Below are 17,951 nucleotides of genomic sequence, written 5' to 3'. Positions count from 1 at the left end.
ATTAGCATGGCCAATCCATTCCAATATGATCAGAATTGTTAAAAACCAACATGAAATGTAAAAAAAAACTAAAAGGTAAGTCTGCATCAAACAACCAGGAGGGGATTAGAAAAAAGAAATATTTAAATTGGCTAGGGCAGGGGTCGGGAACCTTTTTGACTAAGAGAGCCATGAAAGCAAAAAATTTGGAAATTTATTTCAGTGAGAGCCATATAATATATTTTAAAAGTGAATTCAACTAAATGTCAGTATAATAAGCCTCTGAATTGATTCTTTTAAATAATGTTGTTATAACACTCACCATTAATGCGACTTCTGGTGCTGCATGGATTTGCTGATGTCTTTGTAGTCGGGTTGGTACTTGGTGAGGTTAAGCTTCATGCAAGCGTTGAGGCTTTCATCCGTTAAACGTGATCGTAGGTTGGACTTGATGTTTTTAAGATGTGAGAATGACTGCTCACATGCATACGTAGATCCAAACATGGTCAATACAGCAATACTCACACGCTGCAGTGTGTGGTATGTGACAGGAAGCGCGTTCCAAGTTTTGAGAATCAGCTGGTCTTCGGGTTGGAGTTTTTTCATTTCTGTCCACATGTGCTTGCTCGCCAACTCCGCTTTCTGTCGTGTGATTCTTTCCAAATCTTCATTCAGTGACTTGAACTTATTCACCCACATGTCTGAGGCCTTCAGGTCAGCCACTTCTGCTTCAAAATCTCTGACGGAGACACCAGGGATGTAATTCAGGTCGGCTGTGTTCAGTGAACACTCGTTTGGATGGGTGATGAACTTAAAAAGACGAGTGTGCTCACGAAATTCTCCAAAGCGTGCTTTGAAGGACTGTAGGAGACTGGATGTGCAGCCAGCTAGCTGGTGGAGATCAAGGTTTTGAATGGGCTCACTTGCTGTGCATGCATCTTTAAATTGGCTCAGTTTTTCAAAATGTAGTAAACGACCTGTTTCAAGATCCGTGATGAAAAGCTCCAGCTTGTTTTCAAAAGCAAATACAGCTTGTTGAAGGGATAACACTGTATTTCCAATGCCTTGCATTTTCACGTTGAGCTGGTTCAGATGTTCAGTCAGATCTACGAGATAGTAAAACTTGAGGAGCCACTCGGTGTCGGCTAGCTCAGGATGCCCGACGCCTTTCATTTCAAGGAAAGTCCGGATTTCGTTCAGGCAAGCCGCAAAACGGCTAAGCACCTTCCCTCTTGACAACCAACGCACATTGCTGTGCAAAAGCAGACCAGGATAGTTATTTACAACTTCATCCAGCAGTGTTTTAAACTGGCGATCATTTAAGGCTCGGGCAACAATAAAGTTGATCACACGAATGACCAGCGACATCACTTCGCCAAACTGCCTGTCACACATCTGAGCACAAAGTGCCTCCTGGTGTATAATGCAATGGAAACTTAGGATGGGTCTATTTTCATGTTCACGGAGAAGCGCCACAAATCCTTTGTTTTTCCCCACCATACACGGAGCACCATCAGTACACACTGAGAGAAGTTTATCCATAGGTAGACTTTTTTCTTGAGCAAACTCCATGAAAGACTTGAATAAATCCTCACCTCTTGTGGACCCTTTTAATGGCAGAACAGCAAGACTTTCTTCGCGCAGTGTGTCACCAACAGCATATCTTGCAATCACGCTGAACTGCGACAAATGGCTCACGTCTGTTGACTCATCCAAAGCCAGAGAAAAGAACGGCGCTGCATTTATGTCCTTCACTTGCGTTTCCTCCACTTTGTTTGCCATCACGATGGTACGATCATGAACAGTTCTTGCCGACAGAGGCATGTCTTGTATCCGTTTGATTATCTTGTCTTTGTTCGGAAGATCATCAAAAAGTTCATTGGCTACATCCAGCATGAACGTTTTAGCATACTCGCCATCTGTGAATGGTTTTCCGTTCCTCACTATTGCTAAAGAACCAGCAAAGCTAGCCGAATTATAGTCACCTTGCCGGGTCCATACGCGGAGTTGCTGCTGGCTAGCTTGCACCCTGCTCAGAAGCTCTTGGCACGCTTTCTTTCTGCTGTCTCCCGCAGGGTATTTTGATGCAAAGGTAGCGTGGCGCGTGTCGAAGTGCCGCTTTACATTCGACCGTTTCAACGATGTAATTTTGTCATTGCAAATTAGACACACCGCAGAACCCGCTCTCTCCACAAAGGCGAATTCTTTGGTCCATTTGTCCTGAAATGTACGATACTCGTCGTCTTTTTTTCTTTTCGCCATCTTCTTCGTCGAAGGGTTAGCTTTGAGCTAATGACCGAGCAGACGCAGTCTCAGACTGATTCAAAAGGGGGCGTTTACCTGTTTTACCCAGCAACGGCAAACGTAGGCCAGTATCATCCAATTAAAATAATGGACAATTGCTCCTGCAGCCCTGAACAGGACATGCGCAGTGAAAAATCGATGGATGGATTAAAACAAGTGAGAATATTTTGTTTTATCTGCGAGCCATATGCAATCATCAAAAGAGCCACATCTGGCTCGCGAGCCATAGGTTCCCGACCCCTGGGCTAGGGTCAAGCCATGCAAGACAAATGTACAGCTGCTGTTAAACACTGACAGTATACAATTTTGATTTAAAGCTTTCGTGACTGCAGGGATGCATATTCTTGGTTCTTTCGGTAATTGTTTCCCTTCTACGTGACTTTACCGAAAGAACCAAGAATATGAACCCACAGTATTATTTTGCGGTTAAAGTTATCCCGTTTTATTCGAGCACTCTGTTGAATACGGGAAATTTCAACAAAATCACACAGAAACATCACAAGCGACAAACGGCAGCCACCTATCTCCATCGTCCGGTGCCTATTGATGGGAAATTTAGCACGGGAAAAAATACATTAAAAAAAACCTGTGTAAAATAGCGGAGAGAGCAAGATTATGAATTGTTAATGTGGCGCCGCGCGGGAAATTCTTTAACCATTCCAGAGAAAACCTTCCACGTTGTTTTACAGACGTCACAGCAAAACTCCTTCACTGAATGAACGAAGCAGCCAGAGCTAAAACTGTTTCATCATGCAGGTCAGAACTCTAAAATTAGTTTGGAAAAATCACGTGTGCACATGGATTATTTGACACTTTCCACCATGTGTCCCAGTTTGTAACTAGCAGTATGGAAGTATACGGTGGCTGTTACGGAAAACACGCAAATATATATACAGTACTCTCAATTATCCACGCTAATGTTGGGAAGGACGGCCGCGGATAATTAAAAATCGCGGATAATACAAAAATATACATTTTCCGCGGATCCCTTTGCCAAAAACACATTTGCCTGCGCAGAATACTCGGGCCAACTAAGTGGACAGCAGAGCCACACCAATCAACATCAATCAAACTCTGCCCACTGTTGTAAAGATATGCAACGACTGTACTATAGAGGCGATCACGTGGATTTCGGACTTGTAATAAACATGTCCAAGAATAACAATGTATAACTATTTTCAGATTTACATCATTAGACCTCCTTTGCCAGTACCAAAATATAATAGGGGTTTTCCTCTTTTTCCTGGCAACAAAACTGAAACCTTTTTACAAGGATTCATGTCTGCATTAACCACAATACCTGCAGTCAAAATGCAAACAAAAAAATACTATAATATATGCATTGTCCTTGAAAGTGATTGGTCCACACCAAGGGATGGCTTTTGAGCCTCGACCCAATTGGTGCTCGACCAGAGGACGCCAAAAGCCATCGCTTGGTGTGGACCAATCAGTTTCAAGGACAATGCATCATATATTATCATAGTATGTTTTTTGTTTGCATTTTGACTGCAGGTATTGTGGTTAATGTAGACATGAATCCTTGTAAAAAGGTTTCAGTTTTGTTGCCAGAAAAAAGGGGAAAACCCCTATTATTATATTTTCAGATTATTAATTTGGGCTTAAGGGAAAATACATGAGTTATTCGTTTATGTCAAAATCTAAGGTGCGCGGTTAATCAGCAAATCGGATAAACCGCACGTGGACAATCGAGTCGACTATATTTAAATAGTCCTTATTGGTCTGGTCTGTGTATCCCAAATTTTGGGCCAACAATTTTTTTCAACTTGGCCTGTTTTTTAATAGAGGGGTAAAACCCTACTAGTAATGGAAATGTATCCTACTTTTTCTTTCTCACTGGATCATCATTAAGCAAGTTATTGCCTCTACAAACCATGGTTATAAAGCGTTGACAAACGACGCAATGCGATAACAGATCAAAGCGGACGCCACCGTAATACATGACGGGACGTGCGATGCACACTCAATAAATTAAAGTCATGAGGACAAGCAATGCCAAATCGAGCTCACACACACGCCGCAGTTGCATTAATGGGACATGACATGCCTTAACACGAGATGCAGTGTAAATGTGAAAGACAGAAATAAGGATGCAGTTCTCAATATGGATATCATTTATAAGAAATTAAGCAACTCATTGCAATCGGTCAAAATCTAACTGAGACCCATGTCTCTGCTGCACCTCCAAGTCTGTTTCATGAATGAAACCTGGAAAATCACACAATTGACATTAATGTAAATGAATGCATTCTCCCAAACAAATTACCCAACTCACAGCCATAATTAAAACCGAGTGTTATTATTTTTTATTTCAAATAATTTTCAGATGCAGTGAAAGATATGATGTGACAAATTCCATCCAATCACAGACCTCTCTTAAAACAGGAAGCTATTGTGAAAACACACACATAAATCACAGTACCCCAACACCAGTAGGCCACACCAATCGGGAACGAGTCAAAATGCGCACCAGCTCGTGAATAATCAAACAGAATGTACCTCCATTCTTTAGTGCCGCTGCGTTGAGCACTTGGCATACGAACGTTGCTTTACATTCTAGTTTCGCGAAGTGAAGAAAACACAAAAGCTATCGATGCCAAATATTTGGAGGTGCGAAAAGATAAGTCGTAGCTTTTTTAATCGAGATCAAGAGATCACTGTGGTTGGCCTTGTACTTGCCGTGCCCATTAAGGTACAGAAATATGTACGGCATACTTCCACAAATAAATCAAATTGCATCTCATTGCAAGAAAAACTAAATAAAGCGGACCAGAGGTTAGGCTCTAAAACTAGAGTTAGTTGATCTCTGAACTGAACATTGTCTGTTCAATGACAAAATACGACAAACCTACTGGCTGGAGACCCCCCGATCTAATCTTTTGAAAGGAGCCATGCTTCTCTTACTGCACGATGTACAGAAGAGTGAAGCTGCATAAGTCACTGCAAAGGGAAAGGCACAGCAATGGCATCCGTGTGCGAGCGTTATGTGAGCACACATAATGGCGACGGGACTAGAATTTCTAATGGATGGAATTCATCCAGGAAATCCTCTCCCGAGAACCCAGACTACTTTCAGGAGGGTGAGGATGCGAGGCCAATTGCGTTGTTTGGCTTCGTACGGGAAGGAAAAAAAAGAGTTCCTGAAGAAAGCCCTACGCATACCAGAGAATAAAAGTTCCAACGTCCACACAGACGGGTTCACAAACCCACTCGCTCTCCTGCCAACTATGGCAACTTCGAAATCCAGCGGGAATTTGGGAGCCTCAGAAATCTGCATCATCCACAAGCGCTGAATTCACTATGTTCATACCGGCATTTACCATGTTTTGCATTTGATATTGCATGTTCAAGGATGAAACATTATTTTACGTATGTTATAGCACATAACTAAACTGCACGGAAGTTGCATTTTAATTTCACAAATGCATACATGATACATCTAGCATCTTAGTCTTGGTTCTTTCGGTAAAGTCACGACGAAACGTCGTGAGAATTGTATTGTTTTATATTTTTATTATTTTGTTTCCCTTCTACGTGACTTTACCGAAAGAACCAAGAATACGCTTACCTTGTGTCAAGGCTTTATACCACTGGCTCTAAACCTGGGGTGAACGCACCCCCCCTGTCGGTGTGAGATGCCCTTTCTGGGTGTGCGAGACACGGCCAGATTTTTTTAGAAGGTAAATAATCGAAAACACAAATTAAGCACGGGCACCGTCAGTACAATTGCTTTGTTTACTCAAACCTATGTACTTGTTAACACTATACACGTCTTGACGATTGAGAATCAAAGGTGTGCAAGGCTGCAGTTAAGGTGAAGAAACACTGCTTCATATTATTAAAATTCCATTGCCCGAATGAATATTAACACTGGGTTCTGTGGGTGCACCATAAATTGTCACAATTGCAAATATCTTGACCTCCCCCCCCACCACCACTAACACCGCATTGACTAATGTTTTTTTTTTATAGTTCACAAAGATAAGCTTTAACTCGCTCCCATATGCAAAAACTGTAGCAGTATCTTTACAACGTTCTAATTAATTACTCACAATTACTGGGTTTCCACTCGGAAATAACGAGACTCATTTGTCGATTAAGTTCAGCAACTTAGCATTTTACAAATGTTAATTGTTTCTCTTTAATGGCCACTTGTGCGATTGATGCCTTGTTTTTAACGGTACACGCAAGAAAAGAGGCATTTTTTTTGGTTTCATCTTCCATTGAGAATACCTCCAAGTTTGAGCAAAAAATAAGACGCAAGTTATGAAAAATCCATGCACGTGCATGGATTATGCGACGCTTTCTAACACGTGTTTTGTCCTCGGAAATATACATCAGTACAAAAGCTGATGGTAGCTGTCTAATCGAAATGAGTTTGTGCATGTTTGCAATTGGTCCTTTTTTCCCGTGGTGTGTGTCTCCACGTTTTGGCGAATGCTTTTAACAAATTTCACCAGTGTTCAACAGGGCCTTAGTAGCAGCACAACACAACTTTACGCTGCAGGTAGGTTCACACTGGATTCTATTTCCGAGTTAGAGCCTTCCCCCTGTCATAAACGGATGGACGAAATGACGGACAAAGGAAATGCAGGGGATGCTTTGAGAATCTTAATTGGAAAAGCGTAAAAAAAACATTCCAAACCAAAGGCAGCGAGGTGAGTAACAATAAAAGCTCCACCTTCCCACGATGCGGAACGGCAGAAACTCCGCTAGGTTGTTGCCGTGTTCACGAATTTCGTTGCTTTGCAATTAAGCCACGATAGGCCAGGCCAGGCCATGCGCGACGGAGGAGGGGGACAGAGTGGAGGGCGTGCGGGAAAGCGAGCGGCGAACTTCCCGTTCGCTCGCACCTGGAGGAGGCCCTACGCGTAAGGCTTAAGTCCCAACCCACTGCAGCAGCCTCATCTGTTGTTCACTAGCCCATGGAAGTCTTCCCAGGCTCTGGGAGAGAGTGCACAAAGCAGCACCGACAGCAGCTAACAGCTGCAGCAAGAATGTTTCCGGCTTAGATGATGATGAAAATCCAAAACAAAAACAAATCAGCTCGAGGTCTTGTGTACATAAACCAAGGCTGCGTGTTCCGGAATGTCCGAAAATTTTTTAAAGTTTTGCAAAGGAGGATTTTTTGTTTTAATTACAATCATGGTCGCTGTTACAGCACTATAGTGATATTACTGTTACATTGCTCACACACACAAACTCAATTTATCGTTCTTTTAAACTGTTGGTTAACCTTATGGCCATCATTATGAATGTACAACATTTGACCAAAGTCCCACTAGGTTAAAATTATTTATTGCAATGCCAACGCAGTGACATCACAAATGCATGTGATTTTAAAGCTTTTTTGTCATTAAAACTTCAAGCTCGTTTCAGGCAGTCCGAGACACACAGCCCAGGTGGTGTAACAACAGCCCTTTGTTTTTTTGGGTTGCGTCTCCCTTTAAAGGTTCTACTGAAACTAAAAAATTCCCCTTAACCGGAATACAAAGATTCTATAAAATATCATCATAAGTATCGTTAACCACATCACAAAAAGAAGCAATCTTCCATTGTGTAGCTTGCATTTGAGTACCATAATTCATTCCCCCCGCATTGCAGCGCAGGGATGCCTATTTGAGGCCACCATTCAACACGGTAACAGATGAAGTCGCCGAAGAAGAACCCAAAGTGTGAAAAGGTGGCGAAATGTAATCCGTGTGTTCAACACAACGCGAAAGAAAATAAGCGGGAGTATGACACAATGCGGGCAGCGCTACCTTACCCACCACCCCCCCACCCCAACGTGCACGAGGATCCAAAGCCAAACGCACAGACACGCACGAGCCCTTTGAAAGTGTTCAAAGTGACAGGACTAAAATCAAGGATGCACTTGAACGCAAAGTGCAGGCAGGTGAATGCAGTTTGTTGAGAAACGCCGATGAACGGCTCCACGGCCAATATTGTCTGCACGGCTGATTCCCAGCAACTGCACTTGCAAAATAACTAAACAGCGCAAACCGTCACACGTGTGTAAGCGATGAGTGCACCTATCACACACTGCGGGACCTACTCCTGAAGTGACATTCACACACTGCGGTTGATGACCAAAAGCAGTAAGCCACTTAATCCTTCCAAGAAAATAATCTCATTTTGTCCGTCGCACATTGAAGGTTTCAGCGACTTTCAACCAAGTCCTGTTACCAGGCAATGCCTGGCACTTAAAAGTGCCCAAGGGTTTCAGGCCCACGGTGGCAAAAAATAAATGCGTGGAACACACGGCCAGCCACGTGTCGATGGGCTAAATAAATATGAAAAATGCACGATTCATTAAAATGCATTTTAAACTAATTGCAGTAGCTGCTTTTAAATCGCTTGTTTCATGTTCCAGGTATTGTGCCATGGTGGCGAGATGTTAACGACCTCGCCTGGTATACAACAGGTCGTCGGTTGGATCCCACCCCCTGACACCTGTATATTTGGAGATTGCATGTTCTCTCTCCCCGTGGTGGCGTGGATTTTTATCCGGGTCCTCCGGTTCTTTTTCCCTCCACAATTAGTAACAAGCGCTTTTGAGTATTTGGCTGCTATAAATGGATAAGCCATTTCATTGGGCTATCATTTGTGATGGCGAGGTCGCTTATGAAAAATTGCTACATAGCTCTGTGGGGGCCTTACCCTGGTAAAATAAAAAGTCTAGTTTCAGGGTTTGAATATTGCAGCATGGCAGGAAAGCACTTGCTCAATGTGCCTCTTCCTCATTTCAAGAGAGCTCTCTGGCTGTCTGCGCGAGTGAGATTTTAATTGAACAGGAGGTTGACACTTGGTGTACAATGTACAGACATCAGTGATGAAATACACATGTCCATCCACTGTCCCTTATTACTCACAGACCCTTATCCATTGCATTACATACTCGTACGTACGTTATTAATTCCATTTTGCAACGACAAAAAATAATCCACATTGAGCAATTAAAACGTCTTTATTCCAATGGTACAACAGCATTTGTATTTAATTACCCTATGCACTGATTTAAGTAAATACATTTTTAAGTCACAAATCCAATTTTACATTTCAATAAGCAAAAAGGATAAATGTTTCAATATCTCTGAATGCTCATGTTTTGGTTCCTGTGTTGGAACACACGCCAAATCACACATTTTAACATAGAAAACATACTGCCGCACACCGCAGTGCCGATGCACCAGAGTGCTATGTTTGAATAGTGTTCGCCCGAACAGAGAATGGTAGCCAACTGAGGTTTCATGTGAAGAATTGGCAAAACAAAGCTGATAAACTGTGTTTCAGTGTACGAATGTGACAGCGCATTAGTAATAATAGTATCGTGATTTGATGAGAAAAAAAAACAATCACACGATACTTATTTACACAACACGGATTAAAAAAAAAAACAATTTAGCCAACAGTTTCTCTGTAGGGAGTAGCAGTGCTTCATCGTTCCAAATGACTCCAAACATTTTCCAAATGACTCCAACGCTCGGCTTCGCATCTGGGCAGAATAAAAACCAATTTGCAACATAGAGTAATTATTATGAATAGAGTAATTATTTCAATAAGTTTGGCAGCGACTGCGGCGAGTTTCAAGCAGCGACGAAAGCGAACGCCACGTGCCGCAGAAGACACACCACATGCGACAAAATTCAATTCCGCTAACTGCGTTGCCGCTTGCCAAACCCGCCACACGCCTCCGCCGAGACGCTCAGATTTCATCGCCCTTTTGAAAATGGTCCCCCCCCCCCCCTCCGCTTCGTCGGCAGCAACGGCAGCTGCCCCCTTTAACCACCGACTGCGACCGCGCTGGCTCGCACGGCACGGCGCTATCCGGGGGACTCACTTTATGCTGTCCGTGTGAGTCTTGTACTCCATGATGGTGTTTGGAGGCAGGTTCAGCACGCGTCTCAGAGTGTCTCGTATTCGCGATGTCGTTCCCTGGTCGCTCGCAGTCTTGTTCCAGATGGAAATAATGTCCTCCTGCGGGGATATTCCAAGGCGAAAATGCGTTTAGTCAGTGTCCTGCAAAGAGGATCCTTTGACCATACACTTTTGGCTAAATGTGCAATTTACAAGCTGTACCCAGGGCCTGCCTAACATTGGGAGGCAACAATTTTACTATTTCTTACAGAGCCAGTGGGTAAGTGTGCTCTCTGTGCGCTGGCACCAGGCTGAGCCCAAGTGCCTGTGTCTCAAAAGCAGCCAGATGTGGCTAAAAATAAGTATTTTTTTTCTCATTCGGTAAAAACACACAATACTTCAAAAACCGAATGCATGCAAATACGAGACGGTGGTCCTTAATACATAACGTAATGAAGCAGTCCTTAATGAGACACATGCGGCTCCGGAGCAGCAGGTCGCTGACCCCTGGCCATGGTAAACTGGACTTCCATCATCAGGAGTCGGCAACCAAAATAAAAAGCGTCATTTATTTCGAATCCCAAGAGCCGCACTTCAGTTTCTTAAAGAGCCACCGCAGTCGGCTCCGGAGCCGCAGGTTGCCGACTCCTGGGCTAAACCAATCTCATGACGTCCCCCAGACTGTTCCCTGGGCTGTTCCTGGGCTGACACAGCCGGTTCCCATCGATTGCAGACAAAGTGATAAATAAGCGCTCTTTTAAACACTGCCAACAAAAAAACCCAGCAGTGTCTGGCCGACTCAATGGGCCTGTGTTGTAAGCGATGATTCGGCAATTCCGAAACGCCGGGTTCAAACACCAGAAAATGTGTCATTTCACGTGCATCCAATTTGCTTCACGCTGTCCAGTCGCACAAATCAATGTAGAGGAGGAGGGTGGGTGGACCTGGAATCGTAGGGAGACGACGGCACCACAGATCTCCTCCCCAACCATGAACTGCTCCCCCAGCATGGCCAGAATGAGGTTTTCCCAGCAGCGTGACGCCAGCCCCTTCCGTAACCGCACGATCCACTTGCCCCCGCTCTTGTTTGCATCGTCCTAGTTCAAGTCAAAACAATAACAAATTTAAAAGATAAACATCCCTCGTGCAGCCTTCAACAGACTGTTGGGGCAAGTGCTGGTTAGCGAGCACCTATGAAGGCCGGCACGGCGCACGAGGGGGTGGGTGGCCAGCACCACACCCGGCCGCCTTTGTCTTCCCAGTGGCGATGTTTACACACCGCACCAGGCACTCATTGAGGCTGAGTCGACCTTAGGGAGGTCTAGGACCGGTTCTGATAATCGTCACTGGTGTTGGCCGTGAGCGAGAATCCAACTCGGGTCGCCGGGTTCGCAGCGCACCCCACTAACCAGTACACGACCACTCCCCAACAACCAAACAAGATGTATCCATGTATGTATGTTGAACTTCTTTCGCACCGTACATAGCCAATCGTATTTATCCAAGGAAGTGCAGGGGAAGGACAACAAACTAAACACAAAAAGCAGTTCTAAAGAAATTAGTTTTCAATGTGGATGAAAAAGTGGCTTCCTTATAGGAGCGTTCCAGACGGCTGCAGAAGCACACCTAAATGAATGAGGTCCTTGAGAAAAGCCTCGAGGAATACTTAAGGCTCAATCAAAGAGGGCACTGCTTAAGAGTTTGGCAAATTTCTTAGAAAACATGATTCCGTACGAAACGCCCAAACGTTGGACAACCGGGGTTGTCATCTGCTTGTTGTACTGCCCCCTGCTGGAGTGTTTCATGTACAGGATTGCAATTCTAAACTGCCCTAAAAAGCAATCGTCTTTGATTTTAAATATTCTTCCAATCATTTCCATGCGGTATCTATAAATTGATCACCCTGCACGGTTTATAAACATGCGTTTGGACTATTTAGGTGGTATAAATGTATAAATGATAAGCCACTTCATTGAGCAATCATAATCCACTTCATTGGGCTTTGCCTGGTAGGATGGGGATGGTTTAGTTGTACAGTAAAACCTTGGATTGCGAGTAACTTGGTCTGCGAGTTAAAGCTTTCGTGACTGCAAGGATTAATCTTCTTTGGTTCTTTCGGTAAAGTCACGCAGAATGAGAATAAAATAACACGATAAAATTCTCACGTTTCGGCCGCTTGCGTTGCGGCCGAAACGTTGTGAGAATTTTATTGTTATTTTATTATTTTAATCTCATTCTACGTGACTTTACCGAAAGAACCAAAGAAGTTGGTCTGCGAGTGTTTTGCAAAACGAGCAAAATGTTTTAATAAATCTTAATTTGATAAACGATCGAGGTCTTGCAATACGAGTAGTACGTATACACTTTGTCTGCCGAGCGTCACGTGATCACAACTGATATACGAGTGCTTTGATATAAGTGCTTTGGATTACAAACACGTCTCTGGAACGAATTATGCTCGCAATCCAAGGTTACTGTATTTGTATGCGCTTGGGCGATTTGTTGACCTTTCTTTAACGTTTCACTATCGTGTTTTTGTATCGTTTGTTGTTGTGACGTTCTTACCCTGTGCCCCAACTACTGGACATGTGTAAAAAAAAGAAGCTATATAGCTCAGTCTGATCAGAATCAGACTATTTATTCCTGCAAGATAAATATTCTGATTCTGATCCTATTGGTGCTCTGCTGGATGCTGCAGCTGTTGCTGGGGCTCTTTGCTGGTGCTGGGACTTGGTTGCTTCGTCCTGGACTGTGTCTGTGCCTCGGTTTTGCTCTCCCTTCTCGTGTCGCGCGATTGCCTGATTGCCTGGCCGCCCGCACCCACACCATCTATCCAAATGTTATTTTTGTGTGTCTTGAAACACTATTGCATTTAGATGCTATGTAAATTGTGGTTATTTTGAGTATAACTGTTAATGCAGGCTACTCCAAATGTAGTACAATTCCATTACTTCAAATTGTTGTCATTACAATTGAATTAACACATTTTGAACATATTTGCTGCATATTGTTTGGATGAGGTTTTTGCACTTACATGAGCTATTTCATTTAATGAAACGTCTTTGTTTTTTTCTTTTCTCTTCTGATGTATGTTTTATGTATTCTTAAATTTCAATTGTAATTCCACTCAAGGTCTCGCTTGCAAAAGACACTTGCAACTGAATGGGTTACCAACTGGTTAGAACGTACATTTATCCGGTGACTTTTTTTTTACATCACAAATTTAAAGACCCTAATCTCTTTGCGACCCACAATGCCAACCAACGCCCATGATCAAACCACCCAGAATGTGCCCGAGCTCGTTAGATCTCGGATCAGAGTTTATCCTGAACAGCACCTGGAAGGATGGGGGGGGGGGCATTCACCACATTACAGCAGGTGTTAAAACTAAACTCTTTTTAATTTTACCAGGTAAGTTTCACTCACCTATATAGCTCTTTTTCACATGCGATCTGGCCATAAATCATAGCCCAACGACGTGGCTTATCACGTGGAAATATATAGCGAGCACAAATACTCTTAAACGCATATTTCTAAGTGTGGAGGGATAAACGGGAGGACCCGGAGAAAAATCCACGCGACCACGGCGAGAACACGCAAAGTGCAAATATACAGCAGCAGGCGTCGGGGTCGAAATTGAACCCACGACCTCCTGTATACCAGACGAGGTAACTAACATCTCGCCACCACAGCACCCAGGATACCGTGGTGTTGCAGGGTGTCGTAGGGCTACATAGTGGACATCGGCAGTACAGAAACAAATCCTGTTGCTATGCTGTTCTTATGCCCTCCCTGCCTTCGTGAACCACCAATGACTTAACACGAAATATTTGTCAAATAACACCCACGACCCGCACAGTGTGAGGGAGGGGTCCTCGGTCAGCAGTGGGTTGATAAAAGGGCTGTTACATGTACGTACAGTATTAAGTATTATTCATCGAGGAGGAAACCCTTAAACCTTGACACGTAGACATGTGCATACACGCACAGTTGCAAACACTCTACACTTGCCCTCTAAGGGTATGTATATTAAAGAGTAGACTCGATTATCCGCGTGCGGTTTATCGATTTGTGGATGAACCACTCACCTGAGATTTTTATATAAGTCAATAACTAATTGATGTTTCCCTTAAGTCCAAATTAATAATCTAAAAACAGTTATATATTGTTATTCTTGGAAATGTTTATTACAAGTCAGGTGCTTAATTTGAACAAATATTTGCTCTGGTTAATCCGAATTCCCAGTGATCGCCCCTACAGTACAGTAGTTGCATATCTTTACAACTGTGGGTGGAGGCTGATTTTGATTGGCATGGCTCTGATATCCACTTAGTGGGCCAAGTCTTTTGCGCGGGATGCTAGCTCATTGAAGCAGAAATCTTTTTAGGATTTTTCAAACACGTTCAAGTGTCTTTTTGTATGGACTTTTGTAATAAAACAAGATCAATACATTGTTTACGACAGCTTTTTGTTCATCAACTACATTTTCTTAACTTAAAACATAATTTACATCTACATTTGTGGTTTTTTGCATAAAGCTTCGCGGAAAATGGATAATTTTGGACTTTAACATGTAGGCTTTCGCGACCAATATTATTCATAATAAAGATTTTTGGGTTAGATCGCGTTACTTATAAATTTGTCGCAACCCTCCACCACCCGACACGGCCAATAAATAAAAATGTGTGGAGGGCTTCACCATTCTGGAGAATTGCCCGATGATGCTGGATGTAATTACCAGCGAAACGTCGTACTCAAAAAATTGGAAATGTTGTGGATTCACTCTTCAACACACCGGTGGGCTAAAGTAGTGAACTATTTTGTCTTTTGTCAACGTGACACATATTTTTACTGACTGGCCGTGTCAGGTGATGGAGGGTTGCGACACATTTATAGATAACGCGATCTAACCCAAAAACCTTTATTATGAATATTTTTGGACTATCCGCAATTTTTAATAATCCGCGGCGGTCTTCCCCGTCATTAGCGCGGAAAATCGAGAGTCTACCGTATATGCTGATACCACACCTGGTGGCAGTTTGCTCGCACACATAGCAATGTAAAATTAAGGTTCCCTGGCACACCTCCCACATTGGTTTGATGCCCTCTTTGAACAGATGGAAATCGCTGTGCCCCGTCAGGTCACTGGGACGCACGATGTGGCTGTAAAACCTCCAGAACATCTCCACCTGCGCATACGCACGCAGACACAAACACAAACGACACGGACATAACAAACGCCGTCTCGCCGTCAGTCACACCGATGCAATGAGCAGCGTTAATGCAGACGTAATGACAAAGCCCTCAATTGGGAATGATGTGAACTCTTGCAGTGGGCAGTGTTACTACACCCTGTGTCAAAAAAAATCGCCAAAGACGCATTCGAAGAACTAATACTCAAGCAATTTAAATCAGATCTCATTATCCTCATTACACCACAACTGTTGTAGCGTTCGTTACACACCAAAATGATTTTTTTTTACATTCTCAGCACAGAAATATATAATAATAAAAATATACACATTTTAAACACAATGGGTTGTTTTGTATAGTCTTTGGTGACCGGGCTAATTTGATCAACTCCCTACACTTGAGAACCAGGACCTCAGGAGGTGAGAGTTCAGTACTCCGACCTCTGTGCCACACAGGCACCACCGTTCACTGAAATCTTAAGTAGTCATGATTGGTTGCCAGACACACGGCTAAGACACTATGCTTTAGACTGCTATAATTTATTCACAAAGCCAGTAAAGCACCCGACAGGGCTTAAGGACAATGACTCTGTTAAGCAGAAGTCGAAGACTCACAATCCACAAAACATGCTTCACGATTGGACAATCCAAGTTTCCCCATGAAGCTTTCCATGGATATCATATAAAACCCTGAAGATCACCAGTAACGTCAGATCAGGCAGACGTCCCTAACCGAGCTGGTGGCAAGCTAGTAGTCATCCTCACTGATACTCGATACGTGAAATCACTGACGAATCTGCGCCTGCTACTGTCAATGAGAGACTTGGGACAAGCCCATATACAGAGATCACCGTGTCTCAATGAAACAGACCACAGCTGTCAAAAGCGAATGACTTGAAGGATGCTATACCGACGCACACTCTGCCGGCGCGCCGAGTGCGGGGCCTGGGTGCAAGGAAACGTGCGCGGCGGGCTCACGGAAGCAAAGGTGCCGATGTGCTTGATGTTCTGCTCGTAGTTCTGTTTGGAGGCCTGCCGACCGGGGGTCCGCCGAGAAAACCACAGCGAGTAGTTGTACTGCAGCGGGTGCTCCCCGGGCCCCGGCACCGTGACCTGCGGGAGTCGGGCACACGCGAACTGGTCCCATGAGGACACGCAACGTCACACCAACGCAGCCAAGCGCCGTACGTCTTGTACCACGACGAACCGCGTTAACACGAGTGAATCGCCTCCTATCTACACCCCTATTTTATTCACTCTTCCTACAATCCACGGGCTGCAACGGACAACCTCGCGCGGGACCAGAACCGGCCCGTTTGTTGTGGCTCCAACTCGACCGCGATCGCCAGCGACGCGCGAACGCCGAGCTTGCAACTCGGCAGCGGGATGTTTATCAACGAAGAGGCAACCTTGCTTCCTTTTTGTTCGCAAACGCGACAATGCTCTTGCAAATGCCACGTCAGATTCGTGGACACAGCGGCGTGTTTACGAATGCGACACCAATCTCGTGATATGCTGCCACTTAACTACCAACACCTTTGTTTGGATGTTTATTTTCCCACTTCACAAACCAAGTAACTACACTGCTAATTAATGCCGGTAACGATAAAGAGCCCGCAAGGGAGCACGATAGCAGTGCTTGACCCACAAGCAGAAGGGTCCAAGTTCAAATCTAGGCCGGTATAGCCTCAACACGATTCCTCCATAGTCAATAAAATGAGTACCAATTTGTTGGATATTAATTGTGACTGTCTTACGAAGAGATTGGTCCTAGCCACAAGAATTAGGAATTTATACCGCTCGTTCAGGACTGCCAATATATTGCAATTACTCCCGCGACATTTATTCAAGATTTTGAAATGAATAAACATGTATTATCCTTATCTCTATAAAGAATAATGATTAATGCCAACTCACCCATTACCCATAATTAATCTCCCAACTTGACCAATATTGAAACATGTTTAAGCAGCTCATGGTCAGCCATTTATGTTGTCACTGCATAGCCACATCTTGATTCTGGCCATTTCACTCATTCACAATCATGGCAACGATATATACAGGGAGCACGATAATACGGGTAGGAACCTCCTGGTTACACCAGCCTACAGGGGATTATTGTGTCCGTACGTCGTGCATCCAAAAATGGGAGGGGTGGGGCTGGGTGGAGGGGAGGGTGGGGAGGGGCTGGGTGGGGAGGGGAGGGCGGGGAGGGGCTGGGTGGGGGGGTGGGGAGGGGCTGGTCACCCCGTGGTGCCCTTATAAAACTCAACGTTTAACCTACTCACACCGGCTTGTGCCCGCCCTCACAGTCGGGCATATTTGTGGAATACACCACGCCACCGTTGACCCTGGCCATTGACCGAGCAACCCAACGTTCTTACCAGCTCCCTCCACAGGAATGTGTTCCACATTCTGATGGGAGGGGCCACTTTGTGCGTATCCCAACTATGGCTAACTTCCAATAAAGTTGTGCTCATTTTACAAAAACAGAGGCACACTTGTATTTTTATTTTCATATTAAGAAAAGCAATCAAATAGGCCCAAAAACTGATGCCTTTACACTAAAGTGGCCCTTGGGTCAGACCTTTTTGATTTTAA

The 17,951-nt window shown here is 44.0% G+C and overlaps 1 protein-coding gene across 4 annotated transcripts in view; it reads right to left on the bottom strand.

Moving 5' to 3' along the window:
* EIF4E2 (eukaryotic translation initiation factor 4E family member 2) overlaps positions 1-17,951 on the bottom strand; it is a 28,458-nt gene that overhangs the window by 6,303 nt on the left and 4,204 nt on the right. The window contains exons 3-7 of one of the 4 annotated variants that reach the window (XR_012930225.1): positions 16,329-16,487; positions 15,243-15,347; positions 11,103-11,255; positions 10,142-10,278; positions 302-9,796 (exon numbers count right to left, since the gene is read on the bottom strand). Coding sequence is in view for 3 of the 4 variants with exons in the window: in XM_076054100.1 (XP_075910215.1) it covers positions 10,138-10,278; positions 11,103-11,255; positions 15,243-15,347; positions 16,329-16,487 (558 nt within the window). In the remaining variant the exon portion in view is untranslated. Of the gene's footprint in view, positions 1-301; positions 9,797-10,137; positions 10,279-11,102; positions 11,256-15,242; positions 15,348-16,328; positions 16,488-17,951 lie in introns of those variants that run through there. The other 3 variants (XM_032977846.2, XM_032977847.2, XM_076054100.1) reach the window with 3 other exon arrangements.

Source organism: Petromyzon marinus, chromosome 64 (assembly GCF_048934315.1).
Source record: "Petromyzon marinus isolate PM22_M1 ecotype Great Lakes invasive population chromosome 64, UKy_Petmar_22M1.pri1.0, whole genome shotgun sequence".
NCBI lineage: Eukaryota > Metazoa > Chordata > Hyperoartia > Petromyzontiformes > Petromyzontidae > Petromyzon > Petromyzon marinus.
Note: the sequence above shows the minus strand (reverse complement) of the source record. Positions and strands in the feature narration are given on the sequence as shown.